General features: G+C 45.4%; 2 protein-coding genes across 2 annotated transcripts; both read left to right on the forward strand.

Annotated features, from left to right (window-relative positions):
- The first annotated feature begins 4531 nt into the window (after nt 1–4531).
- LOC127327098 (F-box/kelch-repeat protein OR23) lies at nt 4532–12453 on the forward strand. Its single transcript, XM_051353880.2, has 2 exons — nt 4532–5589; nt 11844–12453. Exons 1-2 carry the CDS (start codon nt 4598–4600, stop codon nt 12130–12132), a joined length of 1281 nt encoding a protein of 426 aa, XP_051209840.1. The 5' UTR covers nt 4532–4597; the 3' UTR covers nt 12133–12453.
- Nucleotides 12454–13013: 560 nt separating this feature from the next.
- Nucleotides 13014–15524, forward strand: LOC127327101 (ubiquitin-ribosomal protein eL40z fusion protein). The gene is made up of 4 exons (XM_051353884.2): nt 13014–13211; nt 13801–14011; nt 14752–14818; nt 15234–15524. Exons 1-4 carry the CDS (start codon nt 13109–13111, stop codon nt 15285–15287), a joined length of 435 nt encoding a protein of 144 aa, XP_051209844.1. The 5' UTR covers nt 13014–13108; the 3' UTR covers nt 15288–15524.
- Nucleotides 15525–19548: the final 4024 nt, after the last annotated feature.

Consider the following 19548-nt stretch of genomic DNA (forward strand, 5'->3'; position numbering starts at 1 on the left):
AATGGTCTGCGATAAGCTGGGCAAGCTCGAAGCAGTGCACGGTGGCGAAGTCTTCAACAGAATCGGAGTACATAGCGGCTTCAGAGGCTTCATCAGAAGCGGTATGGATGAAGAGGTTCATTGTAGAGCTCGGTGTGGTTCCTAGTGCATCGGACCCACTAGTCATCTACTGTGACAACATGGGTGCCATCGCCAATGCACAAGAACCAAGGTCACACAAGAGGCTGAAGCATATCAAGCTGCGTTATCATTCGATTCGCGAATACATCGAAGATGGAGAAGTAAAGATTTGCAAAGTACACACTGATCTGAATGTAGCAGATCCGTTGACTAAAGCTCTCCCTAGGGCAAAGCATGACCAACACCAGAATGCCATGGGTGTTAGGTACCTTACAATGTAATCTAGATTATTGACTCTAGTGCAAGTGGGAGACTGTTGGAGATATGCCCAAGAGGCAATAATAAAAGTGGTTATTATATATCTTTGTGTTTATGATAAATGTGTATATACCATGCTATAATTGTATTAACCGAAACATTGATACATGTGTGTTATGTAAACAACAATGAATCCCTAGTAAGCTTCTTAACTAGCTTGTTGATTAATAGATGATCATAGTTTCATGATCATGAACATTGGATGTTATTAATAACAAGGTTATGTCATTATATGAATGATGTAATGGACACACCCAATTAAGCGTAGCATAAGATCACGTCATTAAGTTATTTGCTATAAGCTTTCGATACATAGTTACCTAGTCCTTTCGACCATGAGATCATATAAATCACTTATACCGGAAAGGTACTTTGATTACATCAAACGCCACTGCGTAAATGGGTGGTTATAAAGGTGGGATTAAGTATCCGGAAAGTATGAGTTGAGGCATATGGATCAACAGTGGGATTTGTCCATCCCGATGACGGATAGATATACTCTGGGCCCTCTCGGTGGAATGTCGTCTATATTAGCTTGCAAGCATATGAATGGTTCATAAGAGATCACATACCACGGTACGAGTAAAAAGTACTTGTCAGGTGACGAGGTTGAACAAGGTATAGAGATACCGATGATCAAACCTCGGACAAGTAAAATATCGCGTGACAAAGGGAATCGGTATCGTATGTGAATGGTTCATTCGATCACTAAGTCATCGTTGAATATGTGGGAGCCATTATGGATCTCCAGATCCCGCTATTGGTTATTGGTCGGAGAGAGGTCTCAACCATGTCTACATAGTTCGCGAACCGTAGGGTGACACACTTAAGGTTTGATGTCGTATTAGTAGATATTGAATATGGAATGGAGTTCGAAGTTTTGTTCGGAGTCTCGGATGGGATCCCGGACATCACGAGGAGTTCCGAAATGGTCCGGAGAATAAGATTCATATATAGGAAGTCATTTTATAAGTTTGAAAATGATCCGGTGCATTTATGGAAGGTTCTAGAAGGTTCTAGAAAAGTCCGGAAGAAATCACTATGGAAGGCGGAGTCCCGGAGGGACTCCACCTAGCATGGCCGGCCAACCCTAGGGGGTGGAGTCCTAGGTGGACTCCACCAAGGGTGGCCGGCCACCCCCCCTCATGGAAGGGTGGGAGTCCCACCTTGGGTAGGTTTCCCTACACATGGAAGGTTTTGGGTTGGAGTCTTATTCGAAGACTTGTAGTCCAACACTTGGGGGTTCCACCTATATAATGAGGGGCAAGGGGAGGGGGCCGGCCACCACAAGCCCATAGCTTGGCCGCACCCCATAGTGGCCGGCCACCCCCTCTCCCAAACCCTAGCCGCCCTACCTCCTCCACCTCTCCCACAAACATTTAGCGAAGCTCCCCCGGAGATCTCCATCAACACCGCCACCACGCCGTCTTGCTGCCGGGATTCAAGGAGGAGCTACTACTTCTGCTGCCCACTGAAACGGGGAGAAGGACGTCGTCTTCATCAACACCGAACGTGTGACCGAGTACGAAGGTGCTGCCCGATTGTGGCACCGTCAAGATCTTCTACGCGCTTTTGAAAGCGGCAAGTGATCGTCTACCGCAGCAACGAGAGCCTCCTCTTGTAGGCTTTGGAAATCTTCAAGGGTTAGTCTCGTTCATCCCCTCGTTGCTCCCGTCTTCTAGATTGCATCTTGGCTTGGATTGCGTTCTCGCGGTAGGAAATTTTTTGTTTTCTATGCTACGAATCCCTACACTTATGATGGTTATATTGCTTGGTCTATTTGGGTCCCAAAGACCCTTGTTGCTAACAAAAGAGGACCCATTGAAAAATGGGCACCTAAATCCAAGAATTGATCTCATGTAGGAGTATGCCGCCAGAGGGTCAAAATGGGTGTTTGATAGTGGATGCACAAGTCATATGACCGGCGGAAAGGATCTAGTCAAGGAGTTGAGGCCCAACACTCATCAAATCATCGTCTCCTTTGGTGATAATTCAATATCTGAGGTATTGGGTTTTGGCAAGGTTGTGGTTGCACACAACATTACTCTTGTGGATGTCATGCTTGTCAAAACCCTTGGTTATAATTTGTTACCTGTTTCTGCCCTTGGCAAGATGGGTTTCACCATCTTTATTGATAGACATATTGTGGTCCTCTTGTGGAGCAAGACTCTAAAAGTCGCTTTCGTTGGGTATCGCGAAAACACATTGTATGTGGTGGACTTCTCGGGGGCCACCACTTCAAGTGCGATGTGCCTATTCGGAAAGGCGGACACGGGTTGGTTGTGGCATTGCTGCTTGGCCCATGTCAACATGAGAACTTTGCAAAGTCTTCACAAGGAGAACCATATTGTGGGACTAAAGGACAATTTTTCTTTTGCCCAAGATCGTATTTGCAGGGCTTGTGTTGAAGGCAAAATGCATGACTCTCTGCATCCAAGCAAGACTATTATCTATTCCAAGAGGATCTTGGAGCTCCTTCATGTGGATCTCTTTGGTCCTACCAGTCATGCAAGTCATGGTGCGAAGAAACATTGCTTGGTGATTGTTGATGACTATTCAAGATATACTTGGGTTTATTTCCTCAAGAAGAAACCAGGCGTTTCCGGGTTGTGGATTTCTTTGGAAAGTTTGTGAGAGTTTGAAGGTCACCTTAAGGCCTACCACTAGTTATTGAGCTCCTACTTCATGGATGAGGCTCAAGGAGAAGTAGACGAGCTTTCGTAGCGTTTGGAGGTCCTTCGTGGTTACCCGCACCTCTCCAACGTCAACTAGCTTCCTCGAAGGAAGTGGACACGGTATACATCTATCTCCACTTGTCCCGGTTATTTCTATGTACGCTTTTACTTGCGCATTTATATTTGTGATAGCTTTTGTGTTTGAAGTACCTTATTGCATCATATAGCTTGTTTCGGTTTGTTGTTAGACTAGCCTTTATTATTCACACAACATAAAACATGTGAAAAGAAAAGTAAAAAAAAATGTCCTATTTATTTTTTAGATTATCGTTTCTATCCGTTTCTATCCTTTCAACCTCTGGTATGTTATCCGACGTTCTCGTCGGACAACGTTTAGAGGCATTAACTCAAGATGGTGTAAAATGCCATTGAGTCTCACTTAAAAATAGATGATATGTATTACCTCTATCTATAAATAAATAGACGTATGATGGGTGGGTTGACCAACACAAAGGACAACACAACTCTCTCACTCCTCTATTGTTGACAATCTCAAATCTTGGAGATCTTACATTCCCCCAAACCAAACCCTAATTCCTTCGGGAAAAGAGAGGAAGTCGTATCTACGTTTCCACTGGGCCAAAAGTGACCCCCTTGAGTTCATCAATTTATTGTTACTCGAGGTTTTCTTGGGAAACCCTAGGCGTGCTAGGTCGCCTAGACGTTTCCGGGTTGTGGATTTTCTTCGGAAAGTTTGTGAGAGTTTGAAGGTCACCTTAAAGCCTACCACTAGTTATTGAGCCCCTACTTCATTGAAGAGGCTCAAGGAGAAGAAGGCGAGCTTTCGTAGCGTTTGGGGGTCTTTCGTGGTTACCCACACTTCTTCAGCGACGACTAGCTTCCTCGAAGGAAGTGAACACTGGTATACATGTGTCTCCCTTGCCCCGGTTATTTCTATCTAAGTTTTTTTTACTTGCGCATTTACATATTTGTGATAGTTTTTGTGTTTGAAGTACCTTATTGCATCATATAGCTTGTTTCACTTTGTTGTTAGACTCGCCTTTATTATTCACACAACATAAAACATGTGAAAAGAAAAGAAAAAAAATATGTCCTATTTATTATTCAGATTACCGTTTCTATCATTTCAACCTCTCGTAAGTTGTCCGGCATTCTCGTCAAACGATGTCTAGAGGCGTCAACTCAAGATACTGTAAAATGGCATTTGAGTCTCACATAAAAATAGATACATTCACATTTAGATAAACCTACCTCAGGCATATATTAATATTTTTTTTTTGAGATTAACATCTATTAATAATTAATAGAGGGAGCCGGGAGTATGTTTTTGTAGATTTGTGAACAGGTCCCTGTAAAGTGACGAGGGGGGCATGGTCCATTTCTCCCCCCCATCATTTTTGTGCGGTTTAATTTCTCTCTTCCCCGGTGATGACCCTGTGAGTTTTGACGAGGCATTCGCCGGAATGGCCTCGTCGTCCTCCTACCCCGGCGGCCGCCCCGCCAGATCCCTTGCGCCGCGGCCGCGGCCGGGGGCGGCGGCGTCTCTAATCCCGGGTCTCCCGGACGACGTGGCGGCCGTCATCCTTTGCCTGCTCACGTTCCCCGACCAATCCCGCCTCCGCGCCACCTCACGCGCGTGGCGGCTCCTCCTCTCCGCCCCGACGCTTCTCCTGCTCCGCCGCCGCCTCCGTCTCCCGTCCCGCCACCTCCTATGCCTCTTCCCCGACGACCCAACGCTCGCCTCTCCCATCCTGCTCGACCCCACCGCCCCCACCGCCTGGTGGCCTCTCCCGCCGATCCCTTGCTCGCCGCACCTATACTCCCTCGCCAATTTCTCTGCGCTCGCCGTCGGGAGCCACCTCTACGTTCTCGGAGGCTCTCACTTCGACGCCCGGAGTTATCCCCTCGGTTACCCTTCACCCTCCGCCGCCGCCTACCGACTCGACCTCGCTCTCTCCCCCCACCGCTGGGAGCGCCTCCCCAATATGCACATCCCCCGCGGGAGCTTTGCCTGCGCCCCCGCGCCTGCCGGCGGGATCATCGTCGCCGGGGGTGGGTCCAGACACCCCACGCTCCCCTCCTACGGCAGCCGCATCAACAACACGGAGTGGTACGACGCCGCCACCAATACATGGCACATCGTCACGCCGATGCTCCGGGAGAGGGCCGGCTGCGTCGGATTCGTCGCGCGCGGGGGAGGAGATGGAGATGGGAGGGAGGATGAGCTCTGGGTCATGGGCGGCTACGACGGGTATACCACAGTGGGTGGAGTGGTGCCCAACGACCTCTACTGCCGGGACGCTGTGGCGCTCGGACTGTGGAGCGGGAGGTGGAGGGAGATTGGAGATATGTGGGTGGAAGGCGAGAGAATTCGTCTCGGGCCCATGGCAACCATTTCTGCTGATGATGGAAGGGTTACACAGGTGTTCATGCTCGACGGACACAATATCTTCAGGTCAGCCAACTTATCTCGGATTTGCTTGAATACACGTTCCAGTTTTAGTATCTTGCTTCAGTTTAAAGTTTAACTTATGTTATTGTTTGCATAATGCGTGGTTTCAATTAGTAGCAGTTAATCCAGGTGTATTGTATTCCCTCTGTCCGAAATTAATTAACTCAGTTTTGTCTAGATACACATGTAGGAGTATCTAAACACTAAAACATATCTATATACATACGATATGTGAACAAAATTGAGTCAATTAATTTGGGACGGAGGGAGTAGCATTTTTTAGTATACATGTTTGACTATTTGGCTGTAGTGCTTAAATTTTAATTTAGTGTGATTTTTCATTAATGAAGAGTTCTGACAGATAGTCATTATCGCTTAACCTTGCTTTTCTACTTGGCCGTGTAATTAGTTTATCTGTTAGATGTGCATGTGGGCAAATTAAGGATCAGTGTGTCTTTGTGCTGGGTACGTGATGGTTTTGATTATATTCTAGTGCTTCCATATAAAATTGAAGAAACATGCCTGTAAGATGAAAGAGTACCTTTGCACTTCTTTCTCCTCTTCTGCTTACAGCGACCTATTCTTACTTTGTCATCTATTATCTCCTGCTCTTGCTTTGTATTATGGGCAAGCTGCTCATATGCCACTAGGAAAGAGACAGGGCGAGTGAACTGCCTTGAAGTCAACTGGGGTGTGGTAGAGAGCAATCCCTGAGCTGGGTGGGCACGCTGCTCATATGCCAGTGTCAACTGTCAAACTGATGTGGTCATCAAGGCCAGCAAGCTCCAAGTGGTAGAATTCAAGGAGGCATATCCCTTGTTTCGACTCGAGGACGAGCTGTTTTGCAATTACAACCTAGTATTGCAAGCACGGATGCTTGAACCCAGACGGGCAAGTATGCATAGTCCATGCCTACCATCTGGGCTATGCCACGGTTCTCATATTATGTGGGGATTAACCTACAGCCAACGCCGAGCTGGTTAAGTCTAGTCTATGTTGTCATACCAAGTTAGGATTGGTATCTGATTAGTATTTGGTCTGTTTTAAAGAGTCTTCAGGAAAGAGTGAGTCCGTATTAGGGCCCTGTGTCGCCTGCCTCCTTCACGTGGTCGGCCTAGTTCAAGTTGGCCGTGGGCGCAAAGGACGTATCCTGGATGACATGATGGACTGTGTTGGATCATGGCATCTCAGATCATCCTGCCATGCGCTTTGTCTAGGTGTTCTTCAGCATGGCATTTCCCTCCGTTCCACCTGCCCTTCTCGGTCTTGTTGGATGACCGTATCCAACAGCTTTGTGGAGGTGTTAGCAATGTATGGTGGCCTTCGTCTACCATGGCTATTCTTCCATGTGTCTTTGATAAGTGGTCGCAGCGTCCACCTGCGTGAAAATCTGGTCTGAAGATCCGGCAATGGTGGTGTCTATGGGCGTCATCCACGTTCTTGGAGGCATTGTCTTGAGGTGCTCACTCTGCTTCTACTTTGGTCATTCTCTGGGTGAAAATCTATGAGCTGGCTTTGACGGTTCAGTCAACAGCTGTAGAGGTGTCGTTTTGGAGTGTCAGACCCTCACCACTTCATTGGTGATGAAGAACCTGTTGATTGTGGAATGTGCATCACCAGGAAGCTAAGAGGTGACTGGTAAAGTTTCTTGAAGGCGACGTCTGGGGACGTTGCTCGTCTTTAATTCTCTGTTTTTAAGTGTTGTGCTAGCTGTGTGTATTTTGATGTTTGTCACCGTGTTTTTTCAGAGACTGTGTTTATGTTTTTGTATGAACCTGATGCTTTAATAAAATAGCGCTTTTCCAAAGAAATCGTTATTTTTGTATTCCATTAGGGTGTTTGTAAAGCCATCCTATATAAGAGGAGGCAGTCAAGTTGGTTTTAGATGGGCAATAAATGAAGTTAAATCTTCCCTGTCTCTGTACTCTATCTTCTACCTGTTATCTTCCTGGCCCAGTCCGCAGGCTCCTCCTGGCCTAGCTACACCCTCAGATTAAGGAACCATAACCTATTACGAAGGAATATATTATCTAAAACTGGAACTTGCTTGAACCATCGGTAACTAATTTTATTCTGTAATCTACAAGTTCCCATGCACTAGTGACTAGTGTGCTATCAATTTTTATGAAGATTTTACAAATTTTTTTTTGTTCTCTTAAATTCGCAAAATCTAATTTGCCTCCCTTCCTTTGCGGACAGTGTTCCAGCCGTCTTCCAGTTCATTTTTCTTTTCGAGAAAACGCAAAGGACCTTTGCGCTTCATTTCATTGAAAAGAAAGAGTTGTAATTACAAGTCTCCTAGGAGACGGTGATACAGGGTAGGGGATGGTTTGCCTAGTGCACATCCCAACTGGTTGGAAGGATGGCCCTCAGTCCTAGAGCTCCTTCCCTTGCCCAGAGACAAGCTTCTTCCAGTTCATTCATTAGATGACCAAAATGGCAAACCCTGTGATCACCGGACTAAAAAAATGATTCAGATTATTGTACCTAGACGCGTTTGTTAACTAGATACTTCTGTATCTAGACAAAGTTGAGTCAATCAATATGAATCGAGGGAGTAGAAAAAATGATTCAAATAATTTAGAACCTTGGCAAATGGTACCCTAACTTGCACACTAAGTTGGCATCAGATGATTGACATGTCTGCAAATAAGATAGCCTTGTCTGGAATACAATATGGCACAAATGCAAATTTCTATTATGAACTACCTAGTAGAATCTTGCTTTCACATCATATTTTTGATACATGGGTAGCTTAGTGCGATATTTCAACAACTTTAACGCAGTTTTTGTTTTTGGACCTTGCTGTGATGGTTGTCGATATTCCACCGTCCAATGAGGAAATGCAGTCTTGCTAATCGGCGTTGTCACATTGTGATGGCAATGAGAGGGATAGTCAGTGTAGATGAGAGAATCCAGGAAGACGATAAATATTATTGCTTGCCCAAAAATATTACAATCCAACTAGTCATATAGTGCTGCTATTTGGTCGCCCAAGTAATAGGCACGTCCTCATCATCATAATATGATAGACTCCCCAGCTCATAACCTCCCCCTGAACAATTCCTTCCCCGTCTCCCCCAGAGCATCCCTCAATACTTAGTCCGCTGTGTCCATCAAGATAAGTTGAAAGGCTGGAACAAATGAAATCACTCTCTTCCACAGACGATGTTCACCATTCTTCTATCTCTCTTTTTCTCGACTTCGTCACTAGTCAAAAACTTGTTTGAAACTTACAGATGCCATGTGGGGCCTAGGGTACACACGATGGGCCTACAAAGGAAGTCACACCAGCAGCATATGTGCCACTAGCAGAGGAAGAGTCATGATTCAGCCTTAAGTCGTGATGGGCTCAGTTTGTCCAGCCGAGCCAACGCACTAGGTCTGGCTATTCCCTAGGCTACTCAGGATAATAGGAATACTAATAAGTAATCAGGGGTGATCTATATGAGTTGTATCAGATCGAGTCCCCTAGAGATAAAGGTGAGATGGGTAACTCAGTAAGGAATTAGAATAACAATTACTCCTTGAAGCCACAGTCTCTCTCACTTGACCTTGTTCCTAGGGCTGTCCGCTCTAGCTGCACCATGCTGTGTTGCTCAAATAAATATTTCTTGCAGGCTTTGATCCTGGGAATCATGCATAACAGCAAAGGTAAGCGCATTAGTTTGCGTAACGAGATGCTGCACATAGCTCTGCATATATGAAAATAAATACCAACTGCTCTAATACAATAATGTTTTCTCAAGTAATAAATGATTCATATCATTTGCTAAAAGAAAATCTGAGTCAATTGGGACCTGGGAAGGTGTGAGCAAGGAAGTATCGGAGCATGAAATGTGGAGAATAGAGTTTGCTGCCAACGTTTATGTTTCCCAGTCAGCGACCAATTTTAAGTGAATATTTTTTTTCCAAGGATCTTATGTGATATTGCAAGGAAGTATTTTACCGGAAATTAGTTCATTTTAAACCAAGTCAATCCGTTTTATGGAAAATTGAACCCAATGCAAGCAAATATTATTTATAAGGAAAACGTAGAATACTGTGAGAATTGAGTTCCATCATGTTTCGAACTTTCTTAGAGAATGTGCAATAGCTTTGCACATCTTTTTTGTTGAATCGAGAAGCAAGTTTAGATACAAAGGCCACAAGTGGCTAGAAAAAACTTGAGGGGGGAAGAGACAAATGATCCAATCCCCTGAAGAGACACAGAGAAACCTGGCAGCATGCACACTCACTCCTAATCTCATGGTGGTTCTCCAAATCTGGGTTGGCACAATTGGTTCCACGGTTTACGTCAGCCTTAATCACTAGATTATTGCTCTCTTCCTGAAAACCATGTCTGCTACTCTCTTGCCAGAGGGGGCAAATCTGAACGACCATCAAGGAACTGTAAACCTTCAACCCATCTATGGCAACCTGCTTGCATCTTGTTTGGCACCAATCATCAGTTGTATCTGGCTGACTGAGGATGCCATCACTGTTACTTGCCCAGCGAAGAGTCGTGAGCCAGAGCTGAGCTGCCATGTGCATGGCATAAATAAGCGCTCTGCCAAAAGGATCCTGGGCACACAGCGGGCAAGTGGCATGGCTGGGTGCTGATGATTCATAAACGATCATGATGTTAGGAGCAAAACACAAATGCTTGTTGAGAAGAATTTCCAGGCTATGCATACTGAAACCTCACAGTATTTTTACGTGGAACATGACATAGGAGCTGCAGATTTCATCATAAACGACCAACACGACGTTAGAAGCAAAACACGAAACCTTGCTGAGAAGAATTTCCAGGCCCATACTGAAACCTCCCTGTATTTTTACTTAGAACATGACACATGAGCTGCAGATTTCATCATAAATGACCAACACGTTAGGAGCAAACCACTAATGCTCGCTGAGAATAATATCCAGGCTATGCATTATGCCTGTACTCTTTATGTCAAGCTAGATGAAACAACTATGCCTTTTCCAGTTTTACTTTCCGGTTGCCTAGCAGATTCTATTTCGCTCTTTCTGCCTATGCAAAGCAAAGGCTTTGATTAGAAGAGCCATTTCTGCCTATGCCTAGCAGATCCACGCGAGCAACTACCCACTACCCACGTATATGTTCTTATGGGTTGCCGAATTATGGTTGACAGTCCTAGCCTTGCCCCATAGACAAGAGCCATTTCCCTACCTTCCTGCAAACCCAAGTACACAACAGAGCTAACTTGTGCATGGGAAAATATGTTCTTGAATATATCAATATGCTTGCTTGTTTTGGTGGTAAGTAAAATTATTACATTGAGTGAAAAGCTCAGTAAGTTCGTAAACTGGACATTCCATAGGTTCAAATATTGTAGTTATTGCTGTCTTTTCAATTGTCCATATGTTGCGACAGATTTTCTTGGATAGAAGGGTGTAAAAGGTCATTTGTCACTGAATCTCCGCTGAGCTCACCTGGCAGTGTCATCTGGCTGGCATGCCCATGTATAGATCCCTCATTCTTTCTAACTACAAATTACTCACAACAACCTTCAGCTATTCACCGACATCATTAAAGCTCATGCATAGATCCCTCATTCCCTCTAACTAGCTGGAAGATGTGGGGTTAAGTTCAATTGGGACTGATTTATTTTCATGGTTGAAAACATTTTTCTTCCCCTTCTATCATAAGGATCAAAATAGTATCATGTTAGCGAGTGGCAAATGACAACAGTTTAACTGTAGCAACTCATGATTGTTATTTCAGAAAATGCAACTCAAGCAGGGAGTCGAGGGGCCATTTTTTTTCTTTCCAAAATGATGTTCTATTTGTTGCATTGATCTATGCAAATGTAATTTTGACATCAAAAGGCAGCAGACCATAACAATGTTTTATTGTCCGAAGGGAAATGCTGATGCGAAGGCTAACATTTACCTTATTTTTTTATCAGAATCATATAGCTAAGACTTGTTTGCTCCAGTACAGCGTTCTGTTACCTATTAATGCCCAGTGTTCAGTTTTAACTGAATGTGCTTATCCATCTTGTTAGTAGCAAGCTGCAAATGCTAGACTAGCAATTAGCAATTCTACCTTTTTTATGTAGAGCATGTGGAAGTGCCTTTATTATTCCGGTTGATTTCATACCATGCTATGTGATCTATGTTTTATCTGAAACTTATAAGCCATTTTATTTACTCAAAATTTACATGTATGTTATGCATTTATGATATTACATTAAATAGGCATGTCAGCCAACTCTTTGCTCAGGAGTTCTGAATGTTGTGTGGTGCAGGTATCACTTTGCTTCAAACAGGTGGTTGAAGGAGGCTACCTTGAGGAGAAATATCCCAAACACCGAGTTGTGTGGTTTCGTATCATTGAACGGTGAACTGAACGTGATTAGATCTGCCAACGTTCCCATCAAAATTTCCCATCCACGCAGGCTGTTGAAAAAGGGGCGGGCTCTGGAGTTTCAGGTGTACAACCCTGTGTCAAGGAAATGGAGAGTGTTCATCACACATGCTCCAGTCAGTGAATCCTTTGATTGCAGATCTGCAGCTCTTTGTACAGTTGAGTTGTAGAACTGTTGGTGCTCACCATTTACTATACACTACTTCCCATTCCAAAATGTAAGCCTTTTTTAGAAGCTTTCGGAATGGAGGCAAATAGAAGATTCCGATAGCGGGCCAACAATTGATCAAATTTTAGATGTAAATGACGACAACTTCTAATGATGTCGGTGAATAGCTGAAGGCTGCTGTGAGTAATTTGCATTGTAACCTGTATATATGTTTGTGGAAATAATACTGAACGGCACATTACAAATCAGGGCATAGGATGTTGTATGCTGCCGTCACCTCGTTGGTGAATTCTGCAATATCAACATTGTTTGAACCTCTTCATCATCTTTTTAGAAAAAAAAAAGGTTTTGCTTTCCTGATATTTGCGTGTTTGTATTCCTCTTTCCTCGGTTGAGCTGATAGCCATGCTCAACCTAAACCATGTGGGTCACTTCTATTCCTCCATCCTCAAATAAGTGTATTTCTAGCACTTTGTCTAAGTCCAAAAATGAAACTTTGACCAACTTTATTGACAAGAGTAGCACTTGCCTCTTACCAATCGTGGAATGATATTTCAGTCGGAAATTTCATGTTGAGTTTGTAGAGCGTCTAGAATCAGCATGGTAATTCTCCTTCTTAGGGTTACCAAACAGGCTGTCAGCGTGGGTGTTTATTTTCCTACTATGAAATCATGGGATGGATAGCAACAGCATTTCATATGAAAAAAATGGGTGGTAAACGCCTTATATCCTTTGGGCCTGAAATGGGCTTAATCTAACGGAAACGCACAGCCCATTTCAGCCTCCTACCAAGTCCCGATCTTAGCGGACACGTGTTAGGGTTCCTTGGGGTTTCGTAGAGCTTGCGTTACCTCACTCCTATAAAAGGGGCTTGACGTCCGCGGCGCTGCTCACTGCTCAGCACCACACCACACCACCACCCGGCGGTAGCGAGCAATCGAGGGACGCAGCGGGAGCGAGCAATCGAGGGAGGCAGGATGCAGATCTTCGTCAAGACGCTGACGGGGAAGACGATCACGCTCGAGGTCGAGAGCAGCGACACCATCGACAACGTCAAGGCCAAGATCCAGGACAAGGAAGGTACTATACTCCTCGTCTCCTACTCCTACCACAACCTTCCTCTGTTCACTCAGCGCCTGATAATCTTCACTAGCGTGGCTGCGTCGCCTTGGTTCTTGCATCCCTGTGTCCTTGCTCGAAACTGCAAACGCGAAATGCTTGCCTTTTTTTTTTGTTGGATTTGGTCGATTTTACATGTTAATATTGTCCAGGAGAGCTTGATCTGCCCAGTGTAGTTCCTCCATGTTCCGTGTTTGATCTATGGCAGATTTACCAGGGTGATATAGATCCTTAATTTTGTGTTGAGCAGCTTCAGATCGAAGCGTTAGTGTTTCACCCGACGGTTGGATAATCTTAGATGGGCTTGTTCGTCGTTGCGTCTTTCGGTACGAATTGATTTTCCCCTTGTTTTGGCGACTTGCTAGGCATCCACCCTAGATCTAAACGGCAGATCCCCTGTTCGGTAGTAAATCAATTCGATTTCTGGTCTAATTTTCGTCACCGCCTTCATCAAACCGAGGTGTTTTATTTACCAACTTCACGCTTGTTTTATGTAGTACTGATGAACTAACTGGAAGTTTTGGGTTTGCTTTCTCTTGCCTAATCGTAGGTATCCCTCCGGACCAGCAGCGTCTCATCTTCGCAGGGAAACAGCTGGAAGATGGCCACACGCTGGCCGACTACAACATCCAGAAGGAGTCCACGCTTCACCTGGTGCTCCGCCTCCGTGGCGGCAGCAGAGGTGCCTACCCCAAGAATCTCGAGCCCAATCTCCGCATGCTCGCCCAGAAGTACAATGAGAACAAGATGGTCTGCCGCAAGTATGCAAGCATTTCTATCACTGTCTTTATGTCCTTGTTCCCATCTGCGAATGCTTGTGCATGCATTGTTCTTAGATAACGATGCAGCCATATGAAATTATGAATCGGCTCTTTTAATTAACTGCTGTCTGTTCGGCGGTGCATATTTTTAGTGCGGTTCATTACATGCCAGAAAGTAATGTGCTGATGTTTTGGGTGACTAATGACCACTTGTAACTGTTAACACTGGAATTCATTTGTGACTGTACTGTATGCATGTCTCACATTTAATTTGTCATGTCCATTTTTTGCATTAGACTTGTTTTCACTTTGTGCACTGCACTACTAGATTGCTTGGATTTTGTAGCAGGAACGGTGAAACTGTATAACTAGATGCATGGTTGTTAGGGTGTAATGACATTTTCGAATTAGATAAGCTAGATGAGAACATTCATGACATGCATGACAATCTACTGTTAAGTCATTATGTTTGTAAACTGCCATTCACTTGATTTTTTTTTGCTCATATGTACTACTTGCATTCAACACAAATCAATTATTGTAGATTGTTTTTCATGGAACAATCAACTTAGATCGTTAGTCAACCTTGCCTATCACAAAAACATCCCTTTTAACCTTCAAGCCCTGCATGTTCTTCTTTGTGTTGCTTTGAGTAAATAATTCATTTACAAGAATTTCATGCTTGTAATGTATGCGCCGCTATATTGTAACTGTTTCATTATATACTTTATCTCTTGCAGGTGCTATGCTCGCCTTCCGCTCAGGTCTACCATCTGCCGCAAGAAGAAGTGTGGCCACACCAATGAGGTGAGCTATCATTGTCTATGTGCTAGGGCTTTGTTGCGTTAGGATTATCCTGCTTATTGCCCAATTAATCCTTAGCAGTGCTTACGTTCTTGGCCTTAGTCCTCCTAGCAGTTAACACCATCCATGTATTTTGCTTCATCAACTTGTCTTTGTTATTTTCCTATGATGCATGTTCATCACATCTTCATAATTTGGTAAATTCCCTTTATAGCGTCATAATATTGTTCTGCATTGCCGACCCTGTTATCTGTTATAAAGAATATGCCTACTTTAGGTTTGCAATTGTGTAATATGCTGTATATACCGTAACAAACAGTTCCAGTGAATGGCAATTGTAAATATTCCAATTAATTACTGGCTGCTGATAACTGAACCCAGTAGTGCTGAATGTAATATTTGCTCTGTTGTTTTTCAGCTGAGGATGAAGAAAAGGTTTATGTCCAAGTTCGGGAAAGACCACCCCGTCTGAACACTGGGAAAGAGTCGTATCAGAGTTATGGCCAGAATTATGTTTTTTTGCTTACCTAGATGTGATGTGCTGGGATTTGGACCTTAGTAGTTACTTTGTTGAACGCAAGCGGTTTATGCATACCAGTTTAGACATGGTTAAGAAATTGTGGTGGAAGGTCTGAACGGGATGTTATGCTTACCAGTTTAAACACTGTAATCTTCTTGTCGGAATGAATATTGCCTGTTCTGCTTGCTATCATGCGTGTTTCCCAACCTGTGGTGATTGGTGTTAATAGGATCGATGAATCACTAGGTCAGAGGATTCGAAGTTATTTGTTTTCAGTTCTTAGGCAGCAAGTAAAGCTATATATCATTCTCTCGTTTGTTCTGTTGGTATTATTATTAAGAAAGCTCAAAAAAGTATTTGTGGGCTCCTGGACATGCAAAACAAATTTTTCTGTTCTTCTGAAAGGAACTGCTGTTTGAAAATTGTGCACGGTTTGTATGGAGAAAGCAACTTTGAGAATGGTAAGTAAAGAGAATGACCGGAGGGTTTAGCTCGAGTTGGTGGCTGCCCCCAACCCGGGTTTGAATCTCCTCGAATGCGGATTTGTGGCTCATTTAGCTCATGGATCTCGTTTTTGAGAATGGTAAGTAAAAAATGAGAATGAGGGTTTTTACTCAACTGTGACACTACTCCACACTGAAATTTAGACAGTGCCACTTCTTTCTCTAAATTGGCAGAATCGTAGCTCCAGTAGCGTCCGCCAAATCGCGCTGGATCGAGCATTTATGGAACGTTTTTTTTTCGTGCCGCGTTTGGGGGACGTCGCTGCCCAGCCGCGGCCCCCAAACGAGACCCTAATTTTTTTGTTAGAGTATTCGAAAACAAAACCATTTTTGTTAAACATAACATACAAATAAATATGTTTGCTAAAATTATTTTCAAATTAAAATACAACAAATAATAAAAAACAAAGCAAATATAATAAAAGTTGGGCTAGATCAAGGCGCTGCCGCATTTGCTGATAATCCTTTGATCCTCCACAGATGCTCAACGAGATCATTTTGAAGTTTCTCGTGAATATTGCTGTCACGAATCTATGCTTGCATGACGAGAAAATCAGCAAAATCTGCAGGCACTTCATGATCAACCTCCGCAAAAGGGTCCTCACACTCATAGGTACCAACATGTGTCCTAACCCGATTCTTGCGGTCATCCTCGATGATCATGTTGTGTATGATCACACAAACCTGCATCACCTCCCACATTTGGTCGTGAGACCAACTTAGAGCAGGGTACCGAAATAGCAAATTGAGCTTGAAGCACACCAAATGCCCGCTCGACATCCGTCCTGCAAGCCTCCCATCGCGAAGCAAAGTGGCAATTCTTCTGATCTGATGGAGCCGGGATTGTTTTGACAAAAGTCGCCCATTTTGGATATATACAATCGGCTAGACAATAGTCTTTGGTATATTGGTGGCCATTCATCTTATAGTTGCATGGTGGAGCATGACCTTCCACTAGTTTGCTGAACACCGAAGACCGCTGCAACACGTTGATGTCATTATGCGATCCCGCCATGCCAAATAAAGAGCCAAATCTATAGGTCATAATCCGCCACAAGTTCAAGCACCACACTGCAATATCCATGATGCTGTCGAGGGTACTCCCCGACAATGCCCTCTGTTTGGGGCTTAGGGTAGATGGAATCCTGTAAGCTGACACGAGACATCGGTTATCAAACAAGCGGGGAGAGCGATTTACCCAGGTTCGGGGCCCTCGATGAGGTAAAACCCTTACGTCCTGCCTGTCTGATCTTGATTACTGAAAATATCGAGTTACAATGGGGTGCCGAAGGTTTCGGCTATCGTCAAGAGGCTAAGTTCTGCGATGACCTAGCTCTAGACTTGCGGTGGTTATGGCTACTATGATTGTGTCCCGAGAGGCCCTCTCCTGACCCTTATATTGGGAGCCAGGTCTCGAGAGGCCTGTTCGAGTACGACTAGGTTACAAAGAGTCCTATGTCTAATCTTTTCTTGTTTTCTTCGTCTTCTTGCCTTGCTTTCCAAGACTCCTTTCTTGGAATTAACGTATCGGCCCACCTTGGTTGATGGATATCCTTCATGGGCCCCTGGTTGAGTCGTAAGAGGTAGCACAAGACCAGTTACCCGAAGGGTAATGCCCACATCAGACGCCCTTTGTATATACCTTGCCAAGCAAATGGGAAGTTCTTCCATAACCAGTGCATACAATCGATGCTTCCAAGCATCCCATGGAATCCTCTCGCTGCATTTTGGGCCATAATCCTTGGAGTCTCTTCTTCAGTTGGTCCTCTCAAGTAGTATTTGCCAAACTTCCCACCACAACTCGGCAAAACTTGTACATGCACTCAATGGAAGTAGACTCACTCATGTGAACGTAGTCGTCATGTGTGTCGGCATGTGCTCCGTATGCAAGCATCCTCATGGCGACGGTGCACTTTTGAATCGCCGAGAACCCGGCATTGCCAACAGCGCCGTGCTTCAACTTGAAGTAGTGGTCAAACTCTCGAACACCGCGGAGGATATTCATGAACAAACCCTTGCTCATCCTATACCGGCGCCAAAAATTGTCGGTATGTGTTGCTTCATATGTGAAGTAATCGTTGTGCAGCATGGTATGCGCCCCATCCTCTGTCGGAGCTTCGACTTCTTTCTTCCTGCCTTTGAACCTCCGCGGCACGGCCTCTTCCTCTTCCCCGCCTCGGCGTCAAGCATGTTTTGGAGGGATGCGATGATCGACAAATGCTCCTGAATGTCGTCGTCGAAGGGTTGCTCTTCCTCCATCAATTGGATGATCATCTCGTCGTCGCTATCCATGTCTGAAGAAAAACAAATGGTTAAAATTCATCCGCGACAGAGGAGGCAATGAACAGAAACCTGTTGTGCCTACCAGACAAGGCACCGAACACCTTATGTGCACGGAGGAGGGGCGGATTTGCCGGCGCGTTCTGAGACGCATTGGCGAAGCGGCGGCAGCGAAAAGGACGGCGAGGGAGTCAGCAGTCACGACGGTGCCCGACTCATGAGAGATTGGCCATCGAGACAGACGGAAAATCGAGCGTCAGCGGAGGGGTGGGAGGCACGGGAGGGGAGGCGCCACGAGAAATAAAAGGCGGGAACCAAGCGTTCTAGTTTTGGTCACCAACAGGTGGGCACCCGCCTCGCTTCTCGCTCCATCCGGCGCGACCGAAGTGTCCCCTATGGAGCAGGGACGGGCTTGGGACGCCGAACACCGTATTGAGCTGTGCCGGGAGAAAGGAGGCTTTGAAGCGCACGGTTGGAGACAAAAAAATGTCCGATGCGTCCCGAAAAACTTTGGAAGACACTTTATATGACGCGACTGGAAGAAGAGATCTTCCGAAGCTACCTTAACTTTGGTATATTCGCAAAAAAAAAACTTTGGGTACGGCGTTGTGTCTGAATAAGTGGACACTAGATACCACTAGGTTGGCTAACTTACTCGGTTTCGCCACACTGGTTATAATATGGAACCCACCATGGTTTCTAGTTGTGACTTTTATCCTTAGGGCATCTTCAGTGATGCGACACAAATGGACGCGAAACGACCGTTTGTGTCCACCGGGTCGAAAAATGCGTTGGGTCCCTTCTCCAGTGGGGCGACACAAAGTGATCGGGCTATTCGCAGCGACGTAAATCTGGTCCAAATATGCGCTGGGATGCTGCGGACGCACAAAGTGTCCGCTCGCGTTTTGCAGACGTTTCGTCGGGCCCGCCTGATAGCGACCCTGGCTTGATCCGTCTTCTCAGCCGCGCCAGCGACTGGCACCGCTACGTCGCTTTGGCAGTCTGCACCACGTTAATGGCGATGCCTCGCTTACCGAGCGGCCGCCGCCCACCTCCGCCAACGCAGTAATAGTGATGACACGCGTCCCGCGCCCGTCGCCTACCTCCGGCCTATATAAAGAAGGTGCACGCTCTTCTTCCGCATCCACTCCTCCACACAAACCCTAGCCGCCATGAGCTCCACTGTAGCGCCGTCTAGCTCTCCCGCGACGCAGCCAGCCCTGCGAGGAAGTCCATGGCGGATCCAGGTGGCCAGCAAGGCGGTCGAGGCTGCGGGCCTGTGCGCCATGGAGCTGGGGCCGCCGAGGTGGAGCAGCTATGGCCCCACGGTCACCGTCACCTGCTCCCTCCTCGTCTTCGCAGGAGGAGCGCTGCTTTGAGTTTCCTCCTCCGTATCAACGACGACCCCCTCGACATGAAGCGGCTCCCGG

Source organism: Lolium perenne, chromosome 3 (genome assembly GCF_019359855.2).
Source record: "Lolium perenne isolate Kyuss_39 chromosome 3, Kyuss_2.0, whole genome shotgun sequence".
NCBI classification, from domain to species: Eukaryota; Viridiplantae; Streptophyta; class Magnoliopsida; order Poales; family Poaceae; genus Lolium; species Lolium perenne.